Raw genomic sequence first — 26,997 nt, forward strand, 5'->3', positions numbered from 1 at the left:
ACACACACACACACACACACACATACACTCCTTTCTCTCTAGGAACGTAACGACACGCAGCTTTAGAGTCGTGGGTCGAGCTTGAACGATTGAAAAAGTTTGCAGCGCGTCATGCCCGCGCCTCGACTCTACATCTGCGGCTCTTATAGACTCGGTCGTAGCTATTCTCTTCGCGGATCTATGTCTGTTCTTTATCTTCGCCAAAGTTTCCCCGTAGCGCCGCTTAGGCATTATTATTCTTCGGGTGTTAGTCTATTATAATGCATCGCTAGCTAGATTACGCTTCCGCACTCTTGATTATCGCGTACAATCTTCTCTCCTGCGAACCTCGTGCGCGTGACGTGTGCTGATTAAAAACGAGATGATACGACGTTCCGTCGAAACTGATATAACGAAAGAAGCCGAAAACGGCGCGATAAGTCGGCTAGATTTGCGTACACCTCACTCGAGGTGTCGTGATTCAAGCCGACACCCGGGACAAGCTTATACGAAGAATGTCAATCGTTAACGAGAACTTGGAGTCGAGCCGATGCGAATGCTCGTTACCGTCGAGTCGATACTCTCGTGCACGCACGTACGTACACATACACGCGCGCGTGCGCTTAGAGCATGTAAACTACATGTCTCCGCTCGATTGGATTCATCGAGCGCACTCGCGTTCGTGCACTTCGCTAATTAGACTTGCATTATTCAGTCAGATGAATCGGAAGCCAATCGGTTGTGCGCCATTAATCGAGATCCGGCGATATATGGTGAAAATAACAGCGGATTCCGCGCTTTTCGCAAGAGTGGCAGCTTCCGCGCGGGCGCAGGTCAACGTTTAAGGATCTATAACGGGGGTTGAACGTACGCCCGCTCTATAAAGAATTTTTATGCTAGCCGTGCGCGCGCGATAACGTTTTTGTATTCCAAGTTCCGAACGGCGACGCAACGTCCGTCCACGTCGTAAAATAAAAGAGCGCGCCTCGTGCGTTTCGTAGGCATAACCAACTCGGCAATCTCGGCTCTAAAACGCAATCGCGACAGCGTTTTTCAGACGGCTGCGCTTCTGCTGTGTTCTCGTAATCCGCGCAACGGCGCGATCGAATTAGCCGCAGTAAAAACGGACGTAAGAGCAATTGCACACGACGACTGAACGTATACTTCCTTTTTTACCGCGCGCGCCAACTTATCCCGGTAACTCCGTAAAGACCGTGAAGGCCTGTGTGTCTAAGGGGAAGTTCAGGGGTACACCGGTGTCTATAAGCAACACAGTGTGCACAATGCGATTCAATTGACTGGAAATTGCAATAAAACATGTCGCGGGGTGCGTTACAGCACACACCGTTATAGATGTACCTTCTATAATTAAATCTGACGTATCGCGTTCGATCGATATCATCAATTTTATTTTCTCATAAAATAATTCAAAAAACTTGAAAGGATGATTCACTTTTTATACAAGTTATCTTCAGATCTTCTATTTTATACAATTATCTTCCGATGGGAAAGCCCACGCAGAACGAACGAGCGTAGTGGTTTTCAGTCACTCGCGAAGTTGTCGATCGTTCGGAGATCAGTGTCTGCAACATGAGTTTACACACGACGCATGATGTTTCGTATCGAAACGTTCATCATTCGTCTCGTATCTTATATATCACTCAGTGTAACGCCGCCATGAAGATTTAAGAACCCCGGCCGGCTGGCAGATGGAAAATCGCGCGTGTAGAGACGCGGAAGAGCCCCATCCGCGAGCGTTGCGAAGCTCATAACCGAACTTGCGTACGGCGCTGCATAAACTTGGGGAATCGCGGTTATGCCCGGCATATACGGATGGAAATATAAATAAACCTCGTGCCAGATAGCGCCGCGGGCGAGATTAACGATAGCCCGAGGTGCCCGAAGGAGGCACAATAATCCTAACTCACTCGACGTTTATACGGGGCGATCTTCTTCCTCTCTTTCGTTACCGGCTCGACCCCCGTTCCCGTCGCGATCTCGCGGGTTCGGCTTTTCCTACTACTCGCAATAAACCTCGTTTTGTCGTAAAACATTTGCCTCCGGCGTGTAGACGCTCGTGGCGAACCTGCGCGTAGCCCGGGAGTGAGAAGGGCGAGGAGGGTATATTTTCTTAAAATAAATATCTTACGAAAGCACGTCGTAATCCTCCGCTATGCGCGCGGCCGCGATCGTTAACTCGCGCGCGCTTTACCGCCCGTGCAAACCGTACCGATCTAAAATCCCCCCACACATTGGTGTAGCCGCTGACTTTGATTATGTTTGTTCGACGATGCCGTCTCGTAAATCGGCAATGCGGGTCGACGGCGGCTACACAAAGTTGGAGCGACGCGTCGGGCTAACGCTGTGATACTCTCCGACAAGTGAATGCGGCTTTATTGCCGGATAGGGCTTAATTCTTTCAATGGATTTGTTTGTGAATCCATGTGTTTTATCTCTCTCTCCGGATGCCGATCATGATTTAATATCATATCCAAAGATGTTCTGTAGAAACAGGCATTGCTCGGGATTACTCTGAAGAGCCGCAAGTAGATTCATATATTTGTTTCACACGTTCCAGAGAAATGATAATTTCATGTCAGCAAAACTTCGTCGTTTTTTCTAATGGTAGTATAATTCGATAATATCTGCGAGAGATCCCTTGATCGAGGAAACAGATTTTACACATTCGATCATTTCGCTGTTCACGGAACTCTTTGCAGTATCTCGTCTCAAATCAATCACGAGTACACAACGTCGATGTTTGGCGCCAATGTCCTCTTCCCAGCTGGCGTTCGCGGATGCTAACGCACGAAAATTATTCATGTCAGCCGGTGCTAAATTAAACACAGTCACTATTCCTCGTATAGTTTGCACAAAGAAACTGACCGCGATACTTACGTCGCACCGTGCAAAAAGCGACGTACCGAACGATCCAAAGGTCAAGAGCGTCCAAGGTTCGTGTGTGTAACGCGGAAATAAATATTAACTAACCTGCCATCAACGATGCACACACGTCCTATTTTTACATTGTATCTGATTAAGAACAAATTTTCCAAATAAAACACCAACTGACTTATTTCTTCGCGCGATTTTTCTCTATATATTCTTTATTACTTTAATTTCGATTGATTTTTTCGCAAAAGTACTACTTCAAGTTGATTCAGGAATCTATCATCTCTTAAAATAATAAGATTCTTAATAAACTACGATGGTTATTTTTGCAAAGCAGCTCGCTCACATATCGCTTCTTTTCGTAAAACTCTGCAATCAAGAACGACGTATCGTGTGGGTCGTTTTGCGCACAGTGGAAACTTGCCAAATACTTTTACATCCATATGACGCGAACGACAGATTAATTGAGACGCCATAAGTTATACTTAGTCATTAGCGTATTTAAAAAAATTTTATTGATCATAAATTACCCTTCTTCATATCCAAATTCGACATCGACAGAGACATCTACGTAAACGTACGCTGTAGTAGAACATTACGATAATAAATAAATATTTCCTATCGGGATATGTTAATGACAATATCATCCTGCTGCAGCAGGTAGCCGCTTTTTAGCGATATTGGTATTATCGTACTTATCGCTGCCGGCAGTGCGATTAAGTTTTTATGCCGCACGTGCAGCAGCCGTTAAACTTTGCCTTTGCTGGATGCTCACGTTAGTACAGAATTTTTTTATTAATTATTTCTTATACTGTCTTTCATACAGAGAATTTATTATCGTCCTTGTTTCCATTAAGCGGATTGCGTAGAAAGCTTCTTATGTTTCATCTCGTGGTGACATTATTTTAACGAACACATTATAAATGCCTAATTTATATAAAACAGAAAATATATTATTCTCTTTAAAACATGACATACACACTTCTTTCGTTGATATTTTCTCTCACGTTGATCTTAGTGCGTATAATCACACACGCACTAAGCGGTTCAAAGGATTGCACTGTCGCATTTTTTTCCCAAACCTAATCAGCAGTAACGAACAGCATCATAGAGTGCCGCCATTTATGAATGCAATTTATGCTCGTAGTAGTTTCACTCTCGTTTCCGTTAATCACACTCGTTCTCTCCGACCAATCGCCATTAAATCACTCGCAATGCATTGAGCGAAGCTGAACTCGACGGCGCGTAAAGCAACATCTTAATGCGAGAACGCTGATGACGCCATCATCGCGTCGTCCCTAGCGTAATTTTTCTCGCCGGCTTCTATTCTCGTTTCCAACATAAAATCAGAGCGAATGTACGTTCCCATGGGCGCCGTCAGGGAACTGCAACGGAGTGCACTTGCATCTAGTAAAGAGCTTTTGAGATCAGAATATAATTTCGTTCATTTTCGCAGAATTTCATACGATGATCAATGATTAAAAACGAGAGTAGACATGATTTAAGGCGATAACGAATCAACGACAATGGAAGAGCGACGTGAAGTATATCGAGTTTTTTTTATCTTTTTAAGATAGCGTGACGCCAGTTTGCCGTCCGAACTGCCTTCCGAGCTGACACGTTAATCGTGTCCTCTCGCCGTTGTAAAAAAAAAAAAAAATATTAACATCCAGCGTGTACCTCGTTGTAGAGAAAATCCTGTCGGCGCCCATGTGCGATGCCCCACTACGAACGCGACGTTTCCGCGGCCGTCAGCCGGTTTCTGTCGGTGTTCGCCGCTCGTGGGATGCTGCCAACTCGTGAAGTTTGCCGTCACACACGACCCAAGAGTGCCGACTACCAACCGGGATATTTCTAGTCCGGCTCTCCCCGCGACTTAGTACCTGACCGCGTGTGCACGGTGCATCTCGTCGCGACGCTCGGCCGGGTGTTTCCGATATATACACTTCGCTGCTCGTTGCGTGTAACGTCGCGTCGCGCGGTGGGTCTCTATTTTACCAAATCGTGCGTCGTCCGATATTGTGACGGATGTGACAGGCCGGAAACATGGCCGACAGGAATATCGTAAAGCCGAGGAGAAAACGGCTGGACGACCTTTCTAAGTCAAGGTCGGAGAGGTCGGAGAGACCAAAGGAACCGGCCAGGCCGCCGCGAATGAGGACGCAGGCCGTCCATGCCACAAATACGCACAATTCCAATCACGGAAATGCCGCGCAACGCGATGCCTTTGGGGAAGTGCAGAGCAAATCGAGTTAGTTGCCAAGTGCTTCCGAGCGTTTCCAAAAACGCGATCGTCTAACCGCCTGATGAACGACCTGCTTGATCCACGGGAAATTGTGCAAAAAAAATCGAAAATGTCCCCGTCCGACCTCCTTCTCTTGACACTTTGTTCTCAAAATCATTCGCAAAATAATAAGAACTTGTTCTGAAAACAATTGCACTTTTAAGTAAGCAGACGGTTATCCAGCGAAAGCAAAGGTATTCTCGTGGATTGAGCATGCGCGACAGTCTTAAATCTTTTGTTAATTATGGCGAGTTTCTCGCGGAAATTTCGAAAGACGTTTGTGACAATATATTTCTAAGATAGATACGGCAATTTCTTTAGATTTACAAGTCGGACCTGGAACTGGCTTTGTTCTTTTTGTTTCTTTTTTTTTTTTACAACAACGCGCGAAGCGCAAGCGCGACAATGAGCAAAACGATTAAATTAAACGTATCGTTCAAAACTCTGCTTTCAGCCGAGAAGGCCCCGATGACGACTCTCGACGAGAACGTGAACCGCGTACCAGGACAACGTAAGACAATGGAAAATATGGGTGAGTCTCTTCTCTCAGCCGACTATAAGTGTTTGCTCGACCACTCTCTCAGAATCTGGCCGTACGTTTTTCATCGTTTTCGCGGTCGTAAATCGCGTCGCTGATCACGGCCGCGGTGCTGAGAGCCTCCTAAAAATGTAACGATTCGGTTACGACGACCGACTTCTCGCGCGCATGAGGGGCATATCCCTCCCTCCTTCTCTTTCACTCGTAAAATACTTTTCCTTTGTGTGTACGAAAGAAAGCCAACAAAAGCGCTCGACTCGTCGGGAATTCTCGCTGGATCAGATTTTGCGACGAGTTCGCGGCCAGCTTTCTCGGGCATCGCCCGACTTCTTGCGATTCGCGAAAGGTTTGCCGCGAGTTTACAACTTTTCCGAATCGGCAGAAGCCGCCTTGTTCTTTCGGATTCACGCGAGTCCTCGTAACATCGCCCGCATACATTTTAGGCATAATGCGGAAGAACGGATGCGATGTGAAAGTTTATTATTAAATCGCGCGAGTGACGGCAGGAATTTTCTTCAACAGCGCGAAATATTTCTTCCCTCGCGTGACCGATCGCGAATGAGTTTCCTCATCAATTCGACCGTTCTTTTACGTCATCTCTCGAACATAGTATCATAATGAATACCATTTGATAACGCTTTAGTTTCGATTTTTTAATCCATCTCGGTAATTGCACGTTATATCGTTTGCTCTCCTTAAAAAAAGACAGGTTGCTTTAATTAACGTTACATTTGTGCGAGTAATTTCTTTGAATATTTATTCATACGTCGGTTTACATTCGCGAGCTGGTAATAATAGCTCCACGGAGAATTATGTAAAAAAAAGGAAAAAGAGAAAAAAAATTCCATGAGTTGCGCGCGTTAAACGTATAAAATGATCTCGTCGGTCTCGTTGATGCCAGCAAACGCGCATTGTGCTTCTCCTGCTGCCTGTTCTTGCGTCGCTCGTTCTCCAGCACGTTTCAGTTAATTAGATCTCCGCGTTCCCTTTTTCCCCGTCGTTGTAGAGTGCGTCCCGTTCCAGACGAGAAATTCGTCGTCCTGTACTTACGGCCGTAACACGCTAATGATTCGTACGATTGCGAGATTGCAAAGGACCCCTGAGGTCGCATAGCGTGTGCACTACGTCGACAATGATGACGCGTATCTGTCGTGGAGGTAGAGACGGCAGCGGCGGCGGTAAGGAGAAGCAGAAGAAGCCGGTACTGTAGAATTGGCACTCGCGCGGGTATAATTGGCCGTTCGTTCGCAATAAGTAATCGCCGAGGGCTCTCACTCCTTCGGGGAAACGCTCCGTCGTGTAACACGGTATCTCCGATCTCGTCAACGTTACTCGTAATTGAAGATGTCCGTTGTATACCTGATCTTCTTATTGAGATACGCCCGTAATTGAACGGGGCTACCTTTCGATACGTATACGAGACTCTTCACGGCCGAGACGCTTGATGACGTACATATTTGCAATATTCCTCATATAAATAAAAGCGAAGGTCTTAATAAATACGATCATTAAAACATTATTTATAACGCGCAGTCAAACTATCCGCAAAATGTATTCGCGTACGAGAACACACAACTTTTGTCAATAATTTCAAGAGGAATAAGATAAACGTTTGATATTCGTTCATTTTTTCGAGCATCTAATTTTTACGAGTTTGAGAATTTTTATTCGCTTATTCCTTGCCGTCGAAATTACTGAAACATGCGAAGCAATCGTCAGCGAAAATGTTAATGTTCATCGAACACACACACATATATATATATACATATATATATATATAAGACGAGTTAATGCGACACGAGCAAAGGTTGAAGAGCGTGTCGCGCATAAGTCGGCTGTAATGCGTCGCTTTGAGTATGACAAAGCATAGTACTGGATGTCATTGAAGACGTTGGCCATGACACTGATGAGATAACACGTTATTATGATTATCGTATTATATCGTCACTTAGTCGAAATTACGAATGGTCCGGGATGAATGTACGCAGTTTTATCGGGTCACGCTATTGACGTCACTAAAAACTCGCACTCGTTGCTTTGTATCGTCGTGCATATCGGTGAAATTTTTATTGCACTCTTTTTTCCAGCAAATACAATATAGAGAATAAATAAAAAATATTAAAAGTATGTCTATTAATTACACGGGTCGCGTGCGATAATTATCGCGGGTCAGATAATAGTATATCGATCTCCGCGTGAGGCAAGGTTTTATCGCTCGACCCAGTTCTTCTCTAATTAGATTCCGAATGTCGCATCAAACTGCAGTTTCACCCGATATCTCTCGATATCGTTAATAAATGTGCGCGGAAGTGTGGTGAAATCAGTTGGCCAGTTGTTTTACGCCTTGATAATGGAGAAATATCGCCGTGCGAAGCAAAGTGCCGCTGCTTGTTTCTTAATCGTACGTGCATTTATTATTCACTCCAGCGCATGCTGGAAGATATCGCAGGTATATCGAAGATAATCTCAAGGAAGAATAGGCGCGACCTGTTGTACGCAAAAATAGACGTGATTTTTCTACGCGGCGAAAACGTAAGAAATCGGATGATGAAGCCGCTTCCCGCTCTAATAGCCTCTGTGTGTCCTTCTGCCGTGTAATTATCGTCGATGCACTATCATAAGGCGAATAACGGACGACCGATTAGCGTATCGTACTAGACGGTAGTAATTTCACAAACGAGAACTTCTTATTCCTTCTTTCGCGTTTTCCAATTTCACTTCAAAAACCGAGTATTTCATTTTTCCACGACAACGGCACTTTTCTTACCGTTTCTTTGAGCGGAGAAACTCGGCTTTTTCCGCACGTGTGGGAAATTGCTTCCAGGAGAAATTCATCGATCTCGAGAAAATATTAACGATGAAATTAGAAAGAAAGATACCTAGTACTCTTCCTATATACTGTATGAGGTATTTAATACAAATTATAAAAAGCGCAGTTTCTTTTACATCAACTTATATTATAAGCGCAAAAGTATAATTATTGATGAAGTGCGCAAAAGAGCCGTGTGACTTTTAATATTCGCGTATGCCAACTAGTTTGGCTCGCACACCGCGCTGTGCGGATATCTTAAATAATTTCGACGTTCTCGACGCCCGGGACTACGATGCTGACCGAGCAGACACGTAATTTTCTCTCCCCGACACAGCTAGCGAGACGTTCAAGAGAATACAATCTTTCGGTTACTTTTACGTCCAACTTTCACGAGTCACTCCGATCGGACAGCCTGCCGCTCACGCTGACGGTTTAAATCCCATCTCTCTCACAGCTGATCCGAGTCACGTGTCACGGGTCAGCGCGTTAGACACGTAACCGGCGGCGGTTAGTCTTGGACTGTTTGTTTTCGTGCCGCGTGCAATAAATTACATTCTGAGCCTGCGACCGCTTACGTGCTCCACTGGTGTCAAGGCCTACACACGTGCTGTGTATATCTTTCCCCATCTTCCTTTTGGTCCTTTGTACCATTCGGTCAACGGGATATGAAAGCGAGATAACGACGGATAAAGCGGCTTTTAATACGGGAATGGTAAGCGAGCAAGTAATTTACGCTAGAGCCCTTTAAAATCGAAAAGGGTTTACCATTTATTGCTATTTAACTAAATTCACTAACGTCACGTATTATACGTATGTATCTGTCTATTCAAGTCGTTGTATACAGGGACTAAATAAATTTTATTGAAGATTAATATATTGTGACTGTTTTGTAAGTTTTGTTATCTTGAGATAATCAGAATTTGTTTCAAATGCTTTGTCAGTGTATTATAGATAAACGCGACTGATATCTCTTGTTAACTCTTGTGATAACTCCTTTGATTTCTTTTTTCTTCGTGATTTTGTGTCCATTTTGTAATCAAAACGTTTTTAATCTGTTGTAGAATATTTAAAAAAAAACGAACGGATAGAAAGGATCGCGCCAATGAACGTGCAAATGGAGGAAGAGGACGTGTCAGAGGACGATGGGCAGCCTGTCCAAGTGGTACTTGCCCATCCAGATCATACCTTCGAATTAGATGAAGATGCATTGTCTAAAATTCTCTTACATGACGACGTGAAAGATAGAAGTGTGGTTGTCGTGTCTGTTGCAGGTGCCTTTAGGAAAGGCAAAAGTTTCCTCCTTGACTTTTTTCTTCGTTACATGAACAACAAGGTAGGTGAAAGACTAAATTCAAGCAAGCGTTGTACAATTGTAATCGCCGATATTGAGCAGCGTTGCATCAACGCGCAATCACAAATACTTACCAAGTTTGTATTATTCCACGCTCGCTCGTTCAACTAACTCGAAACTCTGACCACGCTGAAACCACGAATGCCACGCCACGTACGACCGTAATTTCTGTTGCATCAACGACAGTACACGTTACACAGCGACACGGACAATTGGTTGGGCGCCGAGGATGAGCCGTTGGGCGGTTTCTCGTGGAGAGGCGGTTCCGAAAGGGACACCACGGGTATATTGATGTGGTCGAAGATTTACCCCGCTACCTTGGCAAATGGCGAGAAGATCGCTGTAATTCTTATGGACACTCAAGGCGCCTTTGACAGCCAGTCGACCGTTCGGGACTGCGCGACGGTGTTCGCGTTAAGTACTATGTTGTCCTCCGTGCAGATATACAATCTCTCGCAAAACATCCAAGAAGACGATCTCCAGCATCTGCAGCTATTCACCGAGTACGGTAGACTGGCGCTGGAGAGCTCCGACAGTACGCCGTTCCAGAGATTGCAGTTCTTAATCAGGGATTGGGTTTATCCGTACGAAGCCGAATATGGCGCGGATGGTGGACGAAAATTGCTCAGTAAGAGACTGGAGATCTCTGACAGACAGCACGCGGAATTGCAAAGTCTGCGTAAGCACATCAAGTCCTGCTTCTCGGATATATCCTGTTTCCTTATGCCGCATCCCGGTCTCGAGATCGCGACGAATCCGAAATTCGACGGTAGATTGTCCGAAATACAAAGCGAGTTCAAGAGGCAGCTGAAGGTGCTCATACCGATGATACTGGCACCGGAAAACCTAGTAACGAAGAAGATCAATGGCCAAGTCGTGAAAGCGCGAGATCTGTTGGAATATTTCAAGAGTTACATAAAAATCTATAAAGGAGATGAACTTCCTGAACCAAAAAGCATGCTTGTGGTATGTATAAAACTTCATGTTTCTCTTTATTTTATAAAAATTATAATTTAATAAATATCCAATAATTTCTGGGTTTTTCGCGATTGAAACAAGCAGTCGTGTTATCTATTACGTTATCTATTAGTGTTTTCTACTTACAGGCCACAGCAGAAGCAAACAACTTAACAGCTGTAGCCGAAGCTAAAGATTTATACCTTCAGATGATGGAAACTATATGCGGTGGAGCAAAACCATTTTTGGCGACCGCACACCTAGAATCGGAACATCATCATTGTGTAGACTCGGCTCTTCGTCAGTTCCAGAATAAACGAAAGATGGGCGGAGAAGAGTTCAGTCAAATATATATGGAGAAATTGATTAAGGTGAGTCTAATCCTCAATTAACTCTTATATATTATCCTCAAAACTGTTGAAATGCACGTTACATTTTCTCTTAGGTATTTTAATTATTTTTAATTCGATCTTTTACTTCATCGAAAACGTTATTTTCCTTTTATAATAGGACATGGACGAATCTTTCTTACAATTCAAGGCGCACAACGAGAGCAAAAATATTTTTAAAGCAGCGCGAACTCCTGCAGTGTTTTTCGCGATCGCCGTCACTATGTATATTTTATCGGGAATATTTGGTCTTGTCGGTCTGTATACGATAGCGAATGTGTGCAATCTTATTATGGGTATCGGCCTCCTCACACTTGTCCTCTGGGCATATATAAGGTAAGTTATACAAGGCACGTATGAAATCATTTTCGCTGTTGGTTTGGTCGTCTTCTTACACCATTTCTTATTAATGTTTTTTTTCGCACGTAGGTATAGTGGTGAATTCAGAGAAATTGGCACGCAGATAGACGATTTAGCCAGTACTATATGGGAAAATGTAAGTGTGCAAGTTTTCTTTTTAGATCAAAAGTTTCTTATCTTTCACATCTGTCTGTCAATCTCTTTGTTGTGTAGATACATGAAATATTTCTGATAAAAATTATATTGTTTACAGTGTACTAGTGAAAAACAATATTTGCGAAAGGTAGAGATTTTTTCCTTCACTTTATTAGTCTTATATATAAACATATAATGTACTTATTTTTCTTATAATATTTTGTTATATATTTAACATTTTCTTATTATATTTACGTAAAAGCAAAATTGATGGAAACATAATCGATTTGAAAGAAAAAAAGTTATAATTATTAGCATAAAATGTTCACTAACTATCAAAATCCGCACTAAAATCACATTTACAAAAATTTATATGTATTTTTCAAATGTCACATATAAACCGCACTTATCTCTGTCGTAATGTGTATATAATTTGCATATTATTAACGTGGATCATTACATATAATTAATATCTGTCATTTTCTTATTGCAACAGGTCTGGCTATGCGCTCATCTTTGTTACAAACTAACGTATAAATTAAGATATCTAATACTTTCCGTTGTCGTGACTATTCTCGCGATACCTGTATGCCATTACACTTATCTCGACCTTCGTAGACACGGCTACATCTGATCCCACGCTTTTCTCCCTCTTTAATTTTCACGCTTACAGATTATTCTAGTCTCGTTATTTCAGTCTCACTTCTTAGGTAACGGTTGCGTTTTCACACGTCTATATTTCACTAATTCTTTTCGTACTAATTTGAGTCATTTGACGATGAAAAGCATAATCATTAATATCATTTTTTTATTGTTCTTTTTTATTCCTATCATAAGCTGAGTGTTAACAGGAGCAAATATCGAAAAGGTATGGCATATACGATCATATATTCGATAACTATTAACATTGACTGCATTTTCCTGCTAAAATGTTACAGTCGCGACTGCTTAATCAAAATTCGTATTTTTACTTGGGTATAATTTAAGTTCCATGTAATAAATGCTACAACCTGAAACCGAGAAAGAAACATATGATTTCAAATGTGTAATACCATACACATAATTATTATTAAGGTGTGCAGTAATGAAATGAAAAATTATTTCTTACTTTTGTTCAGTTAATGAAGCCAGTCTACCAACAATTTGTGGAGAAGTCTGTATCTGTAGCAGTGGCGCAGGCTGCTGAAATGGCTACAAATTCAACATTGAACGCCACTGTCACTGCCAATGGCAAACCTAAATTATTGTAATATTCATTCCTAGATTAACCGAATTGTTAAAATGGATCGAAGCATTGTATCCTTATGTTAACACCAATAAGTGGCATATAACCAGACTTTATATAATAATTGTCTTCTGACGTACCGCCATGAATAGTTTTTTTCTTTGTTCAAATCAAATTAAAGATTATAACTTGAATATACTAATTTGAAATGACTATACATGATAGTGATTGAGAATGTATACACGAAATAATTATAAAAGAGATGAAAATATTGTGATTGCTAGTATATCCTATTTTCTTTTGATATTGTTATAAAAATAAAGTCTTATTAAGTGGAAAATATTATATAGCTTGATCTGAAAGTTTTATCATGGGGATGTTATTACCTAAAATTATAACAAACTACTAATTATCACAAGGATAAAGAAATGTGCAGTTGTTAAAATGTTAAGAGAAATTAGAAAAATAAATGTATGCAATAGCTTTTCCTTTTCCATTAAATATGTGTAATTTTTTTTCTTGTTGTATCCATTACATCAAAGATGCATTTTGCAATTAATCTTCTTTTTTATTTTTTACACATAAGCAGGATTTTGTTTTGTTTTTTCCTTTCTTATCAAGATTACATGCCTGTTATTTTATTTTTTATTTATATGCTTGGACTAACAAAGTTCAGATTTTGTTTGTGCCAGAAACACTTGTACGTCAGTTACTGTACTGAACTATTTTTTTAATAAAAGAAAGAATGTATATACCGCGCACGATGTTACTGACATTCTATATATTTTGAAACAGCGATAAAGATACTTAGATAAAAATACTTACAATTCATTTACCACTATGTAAAGGAGATATTCACACGCCATATTGCTGTAGTATATGAAATACAATATCTCAAATTTGTCCGATATTATATTGATCTAATTAAGTGTTTAAAATAAGTCTACATATTATATTATGCTAACACACTGTTAATAACGCTCACATTTGCGTCATAAACATATGCTGGGCTTTATTTCTTGTATTACTCATTGAATAAATCTAAAAGTTCTTTTATCTAAATAGTACTTTTTCAAATTCTTAAAAGTTTGTGATATTACATTTATTTTTACCTAAGAAATAAAAAATATATCAAAATCAAATATAATATCAAATAAACTACATATATATTTTATAAATTGTCAACTTTTTCATATCGTATAAACTTTGTTCAATGAGTAATCTCAATAATAAAATCTGACATATGCAAATATTTAAATTCGATCTTCTTGCCAAGCGATTATTTTATATTTGATCGAATGTATTTGATAGAATTAAGTATTTATCTTTTGGTTTATAATACCAGAATTTTCTAACGAAATTCATTAACAAATTAACATTGAATTAAGATAAATAAAGTATTAAATTCGTACGAAAAATTTTATCGTAAAGTACTAATTATTGCGGATTATTCATTGTAACGTATAGTTCGAAAAATATGCATATATGTATACATGATGTCACCAAGAAAGGAAAAGATATTTGGTGGTGGTTATAGTAATACAGTTTGGTCGATCGAAATATTCAATTTTTTGAAATATTTGTATTAAAAAAAGCTATATATCAAAATCTCATATATTTTTATGTAAGAAACACTACTACTTCTTTACGATATTAAAAACTTATTTCTAAGAAATATTATTTTTTTTGTTTTGAAATCATATTTTACGTATAGTTCTATTAATAATTAAATATAAATATCGCTATAAACAGGCAGTTACAAACATTTTTCATAGATGCATTTGTTTTAATGGTTGAAGTACAATACACATGAGTCGACAACTTTATTATTAATATGGTACTTATAATTTCATTGTGCTTTATATACAGGATGGGTAAGATGATAGAATTTAGCAGATTATGCATCATTAAGGGTGCCATTAAATTTAACTTCGGATTATAAAGATTTGAGAATCTCGTATTAAATTTATTTACTAGACTTATGAAAATCTTTAAGTTTCACTTATAATTTTATAAACTAGTTATATAAGAGTAAATAAATTTGGCACGAGTACACATAAAATTGAGTTTGTAATTAAGTTCAATAACTGCAATTAATGTCTAAATCTTTATTCTTTACTATGATACTAAAGTATCGTACTTTAAACTCGAATACTTTAAATTCGAGGTAATATGTACATAACAACGATTGTTAGTAAACCGTAATTTTCATATTAGAACAGTTGATATAATGCAATTTTATAAAATTAAAAATTGATATAAATACCGCGCGCGCGCGCGCGATAATAGTCAAATTGTTCAAGTCACTTGGAGATGTCGATATTTATCGAGAGAAGAGCTTGTTGTAATATCTTAAATATTTTACGTAGTTATGTGATGTAATTAGAAATATGGAACAAGTGACATTTTATTGGGGATAATTTATAGACTTGACTATATATGTATATTGACAAAGTTACCCTCTGATTGAAAGTTTTGTATTATAAAAAGGAGCTTGTTTTTAGGATGCATTATGTATTTCATGTGTTATTCTTCAGCCATCCATTTTATACTAATATTGTAATAAAAATAATATATGGAATAAAAAAATGTATCCACATCTGTAACTCTCTCTCTCTGCAATAGTTAAACATTGTAACTTTTTAATTCAATGTTGCTAATATTTAAGGTTCAACCAGCATATACTTCTTGATAACATTATTATAGCTAAATTGTCGGTAAATTATGGGTAATTATGGGTAAAAATAAATATTTTTTTATTTATAAAATAAATGTACTTTATTTCTCTTTCTTAAATAAACGAACGTATTTCAACTTATAGTAAAATATAGTACTTGAGAAGTTTACCAATCAAGACTTAAACATTTTTCTTACCATATCGTTGCATTTTTGAGTCGCTTCCTGTAATCTAGTGTTATAAAAGTGAAACTGTTCTTTCACTGTGTGATTATTAGGCTCTAAGGTAAGTGCTGCTTTTAAATCTGCCACTGCTTTTTCATTATCCTTCATACTTCCATATGCTATTCCTCTTCTGTACAAAGCTTTAACATTGTTCTTATCCTTGTTCAGTACTTTAGTGCACAGAGTAACTGTATGCTCAAAGTTCTTTTGATTCAACTGGCATCTAGCCATATTGTTGTACAATGTGAGTCTTAAATTATTAATATTACTCTCTGACTGCTTGTCCAATTCTAACTCTGACATTGGCTCCAATGTTATCAGGATTTTACATGACCTGCTGAATTTGTGAAACGCATCGACAAATCTGGAGCTTTTGAACAACTCAACGCCTATCTCTTTATACTTCAAAGCTATGTTATACTTTTCCTCTGGACTCCATTCCCAGATTGGCTTGTGTCTCTCACATTTAATCAATGTTATCTCAAACTTAACTGGCACATATTCATTTTTAACTTCTGACTGTGATGGCATAGTAATAGTAATCAGACTCTTCTCGAAGATATTCATCATCTCAATCGCTCTCTCGACTTTTCGGTCAATTTCTGCGCTTGCTTCGCCTATAACTAGCACTTTCTCACCCTCATTGTTAAGAATGTTTGTATGATATTTTTCTTTTAGTACATCTTCCGATATTCCCATAACATTTATGTTTTCCACGAGAACGTTACATGTGGAGTATTCGGTTGGTTTCTTGGTAAATACGCCTGACTTTAGCACGTTTTTCCTGATTTTCTTGTCCACCGATTCCCATTGTTGTAACATCGTGGTAACTTATTGACGACTGACTATAAAACGATATTCCCTTATTAGATACAACTAAATAAAGATATTATCATTACACTAATATAGTGCAAGTATGACATGTTAAACTTTATTATTTCTACATATACTCTTTAAGTATAGTACTTACTGTAAACAATAACACTGCAACCTAACCTACAGCCGCCTGAATCGATAAAGATACATGTGACATTTGATAATCGGCTAATCTTTGTCCAAAAATCAATATAACATTCATTACATTTTAAACGTTTTGTTAATTAAAACTATAGTCTAATATAATTCAAATTTATCATGCAAATTTTCAACATCGAACAAATTCAATGAATCAACAGTAACGGGTCTAATAATCCCGTAGACCCGCTATTTTTACGCGATCAGAGAGAAGCCTCAGTCCGGTGTCCCATTAAACGGAAATTCTTAGCGGAACGGAACGCGCGCATCAATCACAATTACTCCATTCTATTTACGAAAAGAATGAAGTAACTGTGATTGCGCGCGTTCCGTTCCGTTAAGAATTTCCGCCTAATGGGACACCGGCCCAGACTTTTCTCTGGTCACACTATTGATATGCAGCGATAACGACGAATCAGCAGTCAAGAAGATTGAAACGCTTGTACCGCGAAACAAAAATAATATGCGAAAAGAAAAAAATGTAATAAAATTTGTTAGCTATTTCGAACAAATCTACTAGACGTAAATTATTAAAATCCAATTTTTTGCAATTAATTAAGAAATCATTGTTTACATAATTATGTCGAAATCGTTATATCGATAAAAAGTTTGTTAATCGAATAAACCGTACACATATATTTTTATGTAGTTGGAGTCCTACATGAGGAACTGAAGTCATGATTCAACTCAATAGTGTATCAGACATCTTTTCTATTTTTCAAGTAACATAAGCAGAATTCAACAGACTACGGCAAAAATGACGATAGCGAAATGATTCGAGAAGTATCTTAAAGCTCGAAATCTCTACTTTTCAGGTATATCAAGTTCATCATGTTTCTTTCATTTATTACAAAAACATATCGAGTTAATTGAAAAATAATAACTGTTTAATTTTCAACTTTATCTTTCAGTTGTATTTTCACAATAAAAATTTATTTTCATAAAAAATGATTATTTGATGTTTGTGTAGCACTGTAACAAACAGGTAAATATTTACAATAATATAACTAAAAATTATAAATTTCAAACATGCTTTTTAAATAAACTCATTACTATTATTTTTACCAAAGTTACATCTTATTACCTTAATAGCACATATCCAGAAGACATCCAGAGTATATCCTGAGGAAATCCTGAGGATTTCTTCGTCCTCAGGACTTCCTCAGGAGATTTTATGCTGTCTGGGTAAATTTTGTCATTTTTCACGATTGAGAAAAATATATTTCTAATTTGTCAGATAGATGACTTTTTCATTTTCTTTTGATAAACAAATCCATTATAACTTTGTATGAATTATATTACTGAAAAATTATAAGAGTAAGTTGCAAAAATAATTCGACTGACATACAGATATTTTATGGTTTTAGTATCATATTTAATTTTCTTCATGGCATTTAATTTTTTTTTTTTTGGTAAAAATATAATCAACTTTCATAGTGATCAGCGCGCGCCGTTCTATTTGTTGGTATACCAACTAACAAGTAATTCTTAGGTGTACACATTGGTGGAATCAGCTGTCCCAGATGAACTTTATATCCGAATTGTTCGGCGTACAGCTTTCTGTCCGTATCCACGATTGTCATACATCGGTATCCTTGCGCAGTCTTGACATTCTGTTCAGAGCAACAGTGATGATGCGTCTGATCCGCAGCGTGACTCAAGAACGAGTATTCTCGATTTCCAAGATGCTCCTTGAAAATATCGCTACGCGGATATGTAAGTCGATGACAATCCTGCACAAAGCCATAGCAGCACGGACAACATACGAAGATCGCGTTCTTCTCTACGCAAGATTGAATAACCAAATCCGTCGCAACACCGCAAGCATGCAGCGACATGCCGATATCGAAATTGAATTTGAAATGATTGAAATTACCATGACATAGCCGGACATTCGTCAGCCTCAGCTTTTCCACTCTTTCTCTGGCAAAAGCCATGGATCTATCCTTGTTCTCCATCAGAATGACCTTGCAACGAGGTAGCAAATACGCTATCAGTATCCCCAAATGTCCGGAACCCGAGCAGAAGTCTACGATAATGTCATCGTCCTTTGCCAATTTCAGCACTGCCTTGCACAGGTTCTGCAGTTGCTCTCGTTTTCGATCGCGTCGCGTGGCTGGCACGTGTCCATTTTCCGGCCTAGCTTCGTAAGGCACATCGGTCCAGTTCAGTCCATCTACTTCTGCACCGAACGGCTCGGCATCGAGTTCCATCGACACTTTCATACTTTCAACTAATCGCAACGAATGTTCTATGTCTTCCTGTTTTGTGCGGTTTCCCGGCTTAGGAGAGCTATTGTATAAAGACTCGTCGACTACAGCTGGAAGCGTGTACTGAAGCTCACTTAATTTATGACTCTTCTGTGTGGGTAGACATCTGATGCATTTTTTCATACGTTGATCCGCCAACATTCTATCGTACCATTTGATAGTCAGTGGTACTAATTTTGGTATCGTTTGGCTTGAGAAGGTACTCAGCAACATGTGCATGCATACAAATATAATTATATCAGATAAAGTGATATGCACAGCCTCGACATATTCGTGTTCCCTTGAATCTGTCCCATCCTGCTGAACTATATCGAGCGCAGCAAATTGTTTGCCCAATGGATATCTGTGCTTATTGTGCAGTCGGATTGGTCTAGACATGTGGCATTCGAATCTAGCTAAGCTGGTGGGGAGTAGGAGACTATTTGTATTCAAGTGCTTCAACGTCGAGATAAGATCGACTTCACAGAATTTAGTCCACGCACATGTCTCAGAGGAAACTTTCAAGCTGCCAGATCTAAAGCCTAATAACTTCAAATATTGGTTCATTGAAGGTGCTGAAACCACCTCCTGTATAATCTGACGCAAAACGATACACAAACCAGACACACAACTGTATTTACTTATAATTAAGCACGGTAATTCGCACGAACTCGCGTAACAAGGTACTTCGCTTACAATCTCATAGACAAAACTCGAGAGATCTATTTTGTAAGCTTGCTCAGTCGGATCTTGGTCGATTGGTATTAGCTTAATATCAACCGACGATTCGCAGTACTTTATAGTGAATAGAGCCACTATTGTTTCAATAGGAGCTAAACATAAGTCTGTTACAGAATATACTGACAAATATACTTCGTACATGTTGTCCTTGTGCATTTCTTTCTTGGACAAAAATATATAAAAATATTAAACAAAAGATATAAAAATATCAAACACACAAAGACACTACGCAGCCTCAAACGTTACACGCAGCATTCATACACTGACGCGCAATTGTCTAGCCACTTTCCTGATTATTCTCTGTCTCAATACATTCTCTCTCCAATATATGCTGAGACAGGAGGTAACTGCCAGGGCAAACATGAAACCTTCAAACTTCCAAAATGTTCTTTCCTCTAACCAGGCTACTTTGTCGCAACTGTAATACAAAATACACTGTAATACATGTGTCACAAAAAACTATAGAAATCTGAAGTTGTTGGAGTAAATCTTGCGTGTATCTATTTTCATTCACCTTCTGGTTATTGTTTCCCCACTCTTACACTTCAGCACTTCCTTGTACCTGGCATGGACACAAATGCCGATACTTTCACTAGCAATCTCAAAGGCTGTGCATGGATGACACTCAGACAATACTTCATATTCCTCTCCCGAGATACAGATGGAATTATTTTCAAAATTATCAAGATAAAGTTTGCTCGAACTGTCTGTCCAATGGCTCTCGATAATTAGCGCTAAAATAGTTAATCTGTAAGGGATACAATTAATTTAATAAAATGCGAATACTATATATGTATTTACAGCATCTAAATGTAAAGTAATCCATAGCATCACTTAGAGATGTTTACAATTAAATTTTGCATTTTATGAATCCAGTAATATTGACTATTGCATCATTATTCGTTAAATATATATTTCATGAAAAAACCAGGTTAAGTTAGATTAGATTAGCACGGATATTGTTTTTCACTTCCAAGTTATTATCATTGACTTATAATATTGTGTATAGTAGTGTGTAATTAATAAATTTCAAATACCCAACTAACCCTCCTAGAAATGTAATACCTAACAACATACGCTTTTTCGTACAAGATTCAATCATTTCGAACTTTAAATCCTTTTTCTCTTGATCAGCTGATACCAGAACGCACTAAGGGCTCTCTCTCTCTCTCTCTCTCTCTCTCTCTCTCTCTTCTTGGTTGCAAGCCTAACTCGGTGGCTCTTTCACCATATACGTCGTTGTTGAAAAAATGTAAGTTAGGAGATTAGGAAAGAGCAGTTTCAATTTTCTCACGCTGTTTTAAATTGTCAACTATCAACTTTAAACTAGCGACACACGATGCTTGTTTCGTGCTGGTTAAAAACACTCTGTTCTGATTGGTACATTTCTGAAGATGGATGAAAATGCACCAATCAAAACAGAATATCATCCAGCAAGCAATCCAACACGAAACAAGCATTGTCTGCCGCTGGTTTTAGTTGGAATACTTGGTCTATATATTATTAGTTGTGTTTAGTAAGAAAACTGCTTTTCAATTGTAAAATTCGTGAATCTGATTGATGAATGCTTTTAATTTTGGTTGAATCTAAAAGCTATTATAAAATTTATGAATCTGATTGGTGTATTTTCTTGGATTCAGCCAAGATTAAGGTTAGTTTACAATAGATGTCGTAGCCGTAACAATTGGCCAATCATAGCCGATTATATAATAATCGACTGTGATTGGTCAATTCTTATGGCTTACAGATTACGACACCTATCGTAAACTAACTTTAAATAATTGCAAAGTAGTCTCTCTATTGAGTGCTGCTATTGGTTCTCACGCCTAAACGCGAATTTTCATATGCAAAGTGTCGAGTAGGCCACGCGACCGTCTAACCTTAAACGCGCGATAGCAGAGTGCGCCAGTTGTATCGGCGAGTTGCGGGGGTTTCGTATTTCATAATGTCCGTAAATATTTCGGTGAGACAGTTCGATCGCGCGAGTCCTATGTGAGTGAGACCTTGACTTTAGCACGCGCACGATAAGCGCTGGAAGCATCAAGAAACGTACGCATCCCCGAGAATCCGATAAAGTCCTTGTCGCGGGCCGATCGCTATCGGTCTACCCGGCTGCGGAAGCTAATGCGAGAAAAAGAGAGAGAGAGCCAACGAGAGGCACAGTCAAGAAAGATACATAGAGAGAGAAAATCGCTGAACGCAGGTAGACGCGAACGTGCGCGTACGTGAGTGATCAGTGAAATTTAATGAAATTAACGACACAATGAATGATCTTCGTATATCTTGTCATTCCGTGTAAATCGACTTTCTTTTTTTTCTACATTACAGACAGGTTAACAAAGTAGAGAAAGAGAGAGAGAGAGTTACTGACAAGTTAACAAGAAGAGAGAGAGAGTGAGAACGAGATAACTCGGAATTTGTCGTGCCAAACTCGGCAGATTCGCGTCCGAACGTTTTTCTTCCTCCCTAGAAACTTCTTGTTGGATCGCCCAATATCCTCTCCCACTGATTCTCCCTCGCTCTCTTCCCCGTGACCCCTGTGCGACTGCAGTTTGTTGCTGGAGCGCTACGAGGTGGCCATTCAGCAGCCGTACAATTTACGTGTAGTTAACGTGTCCGGGCAGGCACGCGTGTAGCATGCTGGTGACGCGCGCGTGTGCGTGCATCCGTCTTCGACTACTCGCATCGCGCTCGTGAAAGAACCCGGCCCGTAGTGGCGGTCCCTCGGCGGCCGCGACAGTGAGTGAGGAGAGTGTGGAGGGCGACGGGTGGCGGCGACGGCGGCGGTGGTGGTGGCTGTGGCGGTGGCAGCACAAGGGGGGGAGGAGGCCTTTCGCCCCCTTCGCGAGCCAGACGCCGGTAATGAGTGTTTACACCGCGAGCACGCCGACAGCGAGTAGCGCGGTATCACCGGCGATAAGTGCGATTGCGACAACGACAACGACGGCGGCGACGACGACGACTGCGGCGTCGTCCACGGTAGCGGCAGCAACAGCAATAACAACGACGACGGCTACGGCGACCACGTCGGCGGCGACGGCGACGACGACGGCTACGTCGTCCACGACGACCGCCGCGTCGCCCGAAGCAGCGACCGGCTGGATCGAGTTCTGCGAGAGACACGCCCGCGCCTCGGCCTCCGATTTCGCCAAGGCATTCTGCGCCTACGTGAGCCTGAACCTGCCCGAGAGCGCCCGCGCCAACCTTTCGCATCGCGACTTCCTCAGGAAGTTCGTCGAGAGTTTTTGCGAACACTTCGAGAGCGAGTACCTACGTCATAATGTGAGGTCGGTGTCATGACCGCCACGGCTCTTGTATGCTTTATTGCGCGCTTGTCGTTTTGTAGGGCCGTTTGTTGTGACGTAGAATCATAGCGGAAATCGTTAACCTTTCGTTAACAGCGATGCAGTCTCGTGCAATTCGTTACGCACACGCTTCACACTGTTGAATGTGGATATTGGTCGATGAAAATTCGCGTTCGCGCATGTCGTTAGAAAAGAGAGAAATATATAACTAGTGGAGAAAGATAAAAAATTAAGAGAGAACATCGCGATGAGAGTAAAGGAAAAAAAATATCTTCAGAAATTTTTTTTAAATAACGATTCTTTTCTTTTTCTAATAATCATTTATATGTATTTAGTGCATGTTTTAAAAAGACTTATATTGTTTATTTTAAACATATGTTTTATGACAAGCTAGGTTCTGCAAGATCAGGCCTTTGATGAAGAACATGGATGCACTATATAGATAACTATTTTTAAATCGTTAATCTAACGTTAATGAAATATATATATATAGTTTTATTTCCTTTAGCTAAGTCAATGAAGTAAAAATTTTTAGAAACTATATGAAAGTGACTTCCTTTGCATGTAGCAATTCCAAGAAAAATTTTATTTTCACAAAATGGCAGATTTTATAAGGAAAAGTAACGAATTTTCAGTGAAAATCGATCTTCTTATGTATTCATTGATTATTTTGTGTATGTTTTTCATCGAGTTAAAAAAAAAATCCATACGTGCAAACAAAAAAAATTCAATTACGAAATATTTTAAATAAATAAATTCTTGCTTACCGGTTTTAAAAAGATAATTTTGAGAGATACACGTTAAGTCGCACTTAATGCCCTACATACTTTATATTATCCTCTAATTTTGTTAATTTTCAACTAATTTTTAAACAATTCTTCAAAACTGATTTTTCAGAAAATGCGATAACAAAGACTGATTTTTTAAAGTTTCTACTGTGATGTTCCTCCTTAATAATAAATTAAACTTTATACAAGATGTTTGACATTAAATGTCTCATACTTTATATACATGTATATTAGATCAAACGTAACACAAAATTCTTGTACCATTTTGCTAATAACCATGTCAAATTTTATATCCTATAAGCGTAATAATACACGTATATTTGCTTTATTCTCTTTATAAATGTTAAATGCTTTATTATCTTTATAAATGTTTATTTTATATAAAGATGTAGAAAGCGAGAGAGAAAATAGATAGATAGATTTGGAAAAAGATAGACTGTAAAGGCATAAAGGTTATAAGTTTCCTTGTGTTTTTTAGGTCACCACCATTGCATGATGCCAAGAGTGCAGCGGCCAATGAGAAAGATATAAACCTTGCAAATCAGAATGCCACTAACACACCGGTCCGTGCGTCGTCGCACGAGGAATTCAGCGATTATTCCGAGCACGAGGGAGAGGCGATGTCGCCGAAACCTATTCACAAACCATTCTTCCGCAGACTATCTTTTAAAGGACTCAAAAAAGGCAAAAGTTTCTTCCACAAACAACAGAGTGATGAGGTTGAGCTGTCGCACAGTGAACATCGCAAGGATAAGCATTCGAAAGCCAAGTTGTCGAAAATCGTGGTAGAGTGTAGGAAGGAAGGAATCGTCAATTCCTTGATGGGCGAAAACATAGACGGTACTCAAAAATGGGAGAAGTCGCGATTAGCTCTGATAAAGGCCATCGGCGGCTACATGCTGGAGTTTTACTCGCCGCCAAAAGCGGTGAAGCCGCGAAGCGGCGTCTTTTGCTCGGCAATCACGGAAGCGCGGGAAACCACGGCGCTCGAGATGCCAGATCACGAGAACACGTTCGTTCTAAAAACCCAAAATATGGAATTCGTTATAGAAGCGCACGACTCGAACGACATGAGATCGTGGCTGGCCACGATCAAGTACTGTATACGAACGGTGCAGCAGAGTTCAAGCGCTCCCGGTTCTAGTACAGGTGAATCAATAGGAGATTCCCTGGGCCATGGTTCCTTGACGATCGGACCCGACAGCGATCGATTACGAGCCAATTCGGCGAGTAAGACCTTCCGATCGGCTAGTCACGAGCATGGTGATGACCAGCAGGGGAATCCGCCGGAATTGCCGCCGAGACTCCGAACGCGCAGTAGCAGTAACCTTGAATTATGTACCTCTCAGCAAGAAATCGAGCAAAGTAAGAGAATGGTTATATTATCTAAGAACAATATTGTTGATCGACAAGGGACTCTGAATAATTCATTTGTACACTCATTCGTTTACAGTGTCTGCTAATGAAGGTGAACTAGACCTGTCGAGTAGCTTACGAGAGTACCCATGGTTCCATGGTACTCTTCCTCGGTCGGACGCTGCGCAGCTTGTGTTACACAGTGCAGCTAACGGTCACGGAGTATTTCTCGTACGGCAAAGCGAAACAAGGAAAGGCGAATTCGTATTGACATTCAATTTCCAGGGAAGAGCTAAAGTAATTGCAGATATTATCTTTAACGCGCTTCTTAGTAATAATACTTGAATCGCTCTTATCTCCTCACATCACATCCGTGTATCATTTTCATTACAGCACTTACGGATGACGCTGAACGATCAAGGTCACTGTCGAGTCCAACACTTGTGCTTTCCCGCGATATACGACATGCTCGAGCATTTTCGACAGAATGCGATACCTCTTGAGTCCGGCGGCACAGCGGATGTTACTTTAACGGAGTACGTGGTGGCGAACCATACGCCGCGACCGGTACCGGTGCATCACAACGTGGCGAGCGCGAGCGTGCATCAGCCGCAAGAGAGGAGACCGGCGGCGCTCCCGGAGCCCAGAGAAGTAAGAGTCTGCAGTGGAAGTCTAACTCCTCTTGTGTGAGCGCGAGTGGCCAACACCCACAGTCTGAAGTCTAATCTACAGACAGTGAGTAGATAACCAGCTAAAAAGCGCCCATTTATCGTATGGTCGGTGATATATGACAAATTCAGTCGGTATCCGCAATTTCTGCGAACGTATTAATAAACTCGATGAATCTTTGTATCTAGATTGATATACAAAGTTAAATTATGGAATATGACTTATTTATGTATTCTCTCTCTCTCTTTCTCTCTCCTCCATACATATATATATATATCTCCCCCATATCTCTCTCTCTCTCTCTCCTCTTACAACGAGAATCATTATATTTATTATAATTTATTTAATTAATATAGTGTTCAGAAAGAAAGAATACAGAAAAAGGAGAATTTATATTGCACCATATATGTTATTGAAATTATTAAAATTCTTTATACACTCACATTTCCTTTGATTTCCTTCTTCTCTTATATCCAAGATTCATTGTTTTAAAACTCATCTTTTATTTATTTGTTCTTTTGTGGAAAACACAATGATTTGATTAAATTTGTATATCATTCACTTAAATATGCAAAATTGTCACTCGTTGAAATTATCGTAAAGTTTAAGATAACGTGAATATCGTGGTATAAAAGCATAGTTTAGAAAAACATGACAGTGGGACAAGGAGCTCGCTTTTACGTGTAAAGGCTTTTTCTTGAAGTTTCTGGCTTGCTGGGTATCATGTAAGAGATTTATCTATTCCGATTTTCTTGAAGCAATGTAGGAATACCCAGAAGTACCGTGTCGACTGGCTAAAAAATTAATCTGTAATCATTATGTTGATCATTAGATGTCTATTTTATATATATATATATAAAATTTATATATATATATATTTTATATATATATGTCTATTTTATATATATATATATATATATATATTTTATATTTATATATATATAAAATAGACATCTAATGATCAATATAATGACAACATAATGATTACAGATTAATTATATATATATATATATATATATATATATATATATATATATATATATATATATATA

General features: G+C 39.3%; 5 protein-coding genes across 15 annotated transcripts in view; 2 read left to right on the forward strand and 3 right to left on the reverse strand.

Annotated features, from left to right (window-relative positions):
* Nucleotides 1–14,608, forward strand: part of LOC116850873 (atlastin) — an 18,521-nt gene extending 3,913 nt beyond the window's left edge. For 3 of the 8 annotated variants that reach the window (XR_004379463.1, XR_004379461.1, XR_004379464.1), the window contains exons 2-10: nt 5,610–5,687; nt 9,567–9,838; nt 10,043–10,822; nt 10,963–11,184; nt 11,324–11,538; nt 11,632–11,698; nt 11,816–11,845; nt 12,194–12,565; nt 12,816–12,941. Coding sequence is in view for 3 of the 8 variants with exons in the window: in XM_032829671.1 (XP_032685562.1) it covers nt 4,918–5,122; nt 5,610–5,687; nt 9,567–9,838; nt 10,043–10,822; nt 10,963–11,184; nt 11,324–11,538; nt 11,632–11,698; nt 11,816–11,845; nt 12,194–12,331 (2,007 nt within the window). In the remaining 5 variants the exon portion in view is untranslated. Of the gene's footprint in view, nt 1–4,662; nt 5,123–5,609; nt 5,688–9,566; nt 9,839–10,042; nt 10,823–10,962; nt 11,185–11,323; nt 11,539–11,631; nt 11,699–11,815; nt 11,846–12,193; nt 12,566–12,815 lie in introns of those variants that run through there. The other 5 variants (XM_032829674.1, XR_004379460.1, XM_032829671.1 and 2 more) reach the window with 5 other exon arrangements.
* Nucleotides 14,609–15,670: 1,062 nt separating this feature from the next.
* LOC116850877 (70 kDa peptidyl-prolyl isomerase-like) lies at nt 15,671–17,109 on the reverse strand. The gene is made up of 2 exons (XM_032829681.1): nt 16,794–17,109; nt 15,671–16,668 (listed from the first exon to the last, which is right to left on the reverse strand). The coding sequence occupies exon 2, from the start codon at nt 16,643–16,645 to the stop codon at nt 15,773–15,775; it is 873 nt and encodes a 290-aa protein (XP_032685572.1). The 5' UTR covers nt 16,646–16,668; nt 16,794–17,109; the 3' UTR covers nt 15,671–15,772.
* Nucleotides 17,110–18,208: 1,099 nt separating this feature from the next.
* LOC116850875 (glutathione S-transferase C-terminal domain-containing protein homolog) lies at nt 18,209–20,013 on the reverse strand. The gene has a single exon (XM_032829678.1). It carries the CDS (start codon nt 19,981–19,983, stop codon nt 18,262–18,264), a length of 1,722 nt encoding a protein of 573 aa, XP_032685569.1. The 5' UTR covers nt 19,984–20,013; the 3' UTR covers nt 18,209–18,261.
* A 32-nt stretch (nt 20,014–20,045) lies between these two features.
* On the reverse strand, nt 20,046–21,192 carry LOC116850878 (protein JTB). Of its 2 annotated transcripts, none has more exons than XM_032829682.1 (3): nt 20,865–21,192; nt 20,342–20,575; nt 20,046–20,245 (listed from the first exon to the last, which is right to left on the reverse strand). In XM_032829682.1, exons 1-3 carry the CDS (start codon nt 20,927–20,929, stop codon nt 20,083–20,085), a joined length of 462 nt encoding a protein of 153 aa, XP_032685573.1. In that variant the 5' UTR covers nt 20,930–21,192; the 3' UTR covers nt 20,046–20,082. The 2 variants fall into 2 exon arrangements, with proteins under 2 accessions (XP_032685573.1, XP_032685574.1); XM_032829683.1 differs by having other exon boundaries at nt 20,874–21,188.
* Nucleotides 21,193–21,700: 508 nt separating this feature from the next.
* The window catches only part of LOC116850874 (SH2B adapter protein 1), a 7,586-nt gene continuing 2,289 nt past the window's right edge, over nt 21,701–26,997 (forward strand). The window contains exons 1-5 of one of the 3 annotated variants that reach the window (XM_032829676.1): nt 21,701–22,052; nt 22,156–23,114; nt 24,399–25,285; nt 25,374–25,573; nt 25,670–25,927. In XM_032829676.1, the coding sequence (XP_032685567.1) occupies nt 22,690–23,114; nt 24,399–25,285; nt 25,374–25,573; nt 25,670–25,927 (1,770 nt within the window). In that variant the 5' untranslated portion in view covers nt 21,701–22,052; nt 22,156–22,689. Of the gene's footprint in view, nt 23,115–24,398; nt 25,286–25,373; nt 25,574–25,669; nt 26,012–26,997 lie in introns of all 3 variants that reach the window. The other 2 variants (XM_032829675.1, XM_032829677.1) reach the window with 2 other exon arrangements.

The sequence above is a fragment of the Odontomachus brunneus genome, unplaced genomic scaffold (assembly GCF_010583005.1).
Source record: "Odontomachus brunneus isolate Ranch 3 - 2012 unplaced genomic scaffold, Obru_v1 Obru_scaffold_158, whole genome shotgun sequence".
Classification (NCBI taxonomy): Eukaryota; Metazoa; Arthropoda; class Insecta; order Hymenoptera; family Formicidae; genus Odontomachus; species Odontomachus brunneus.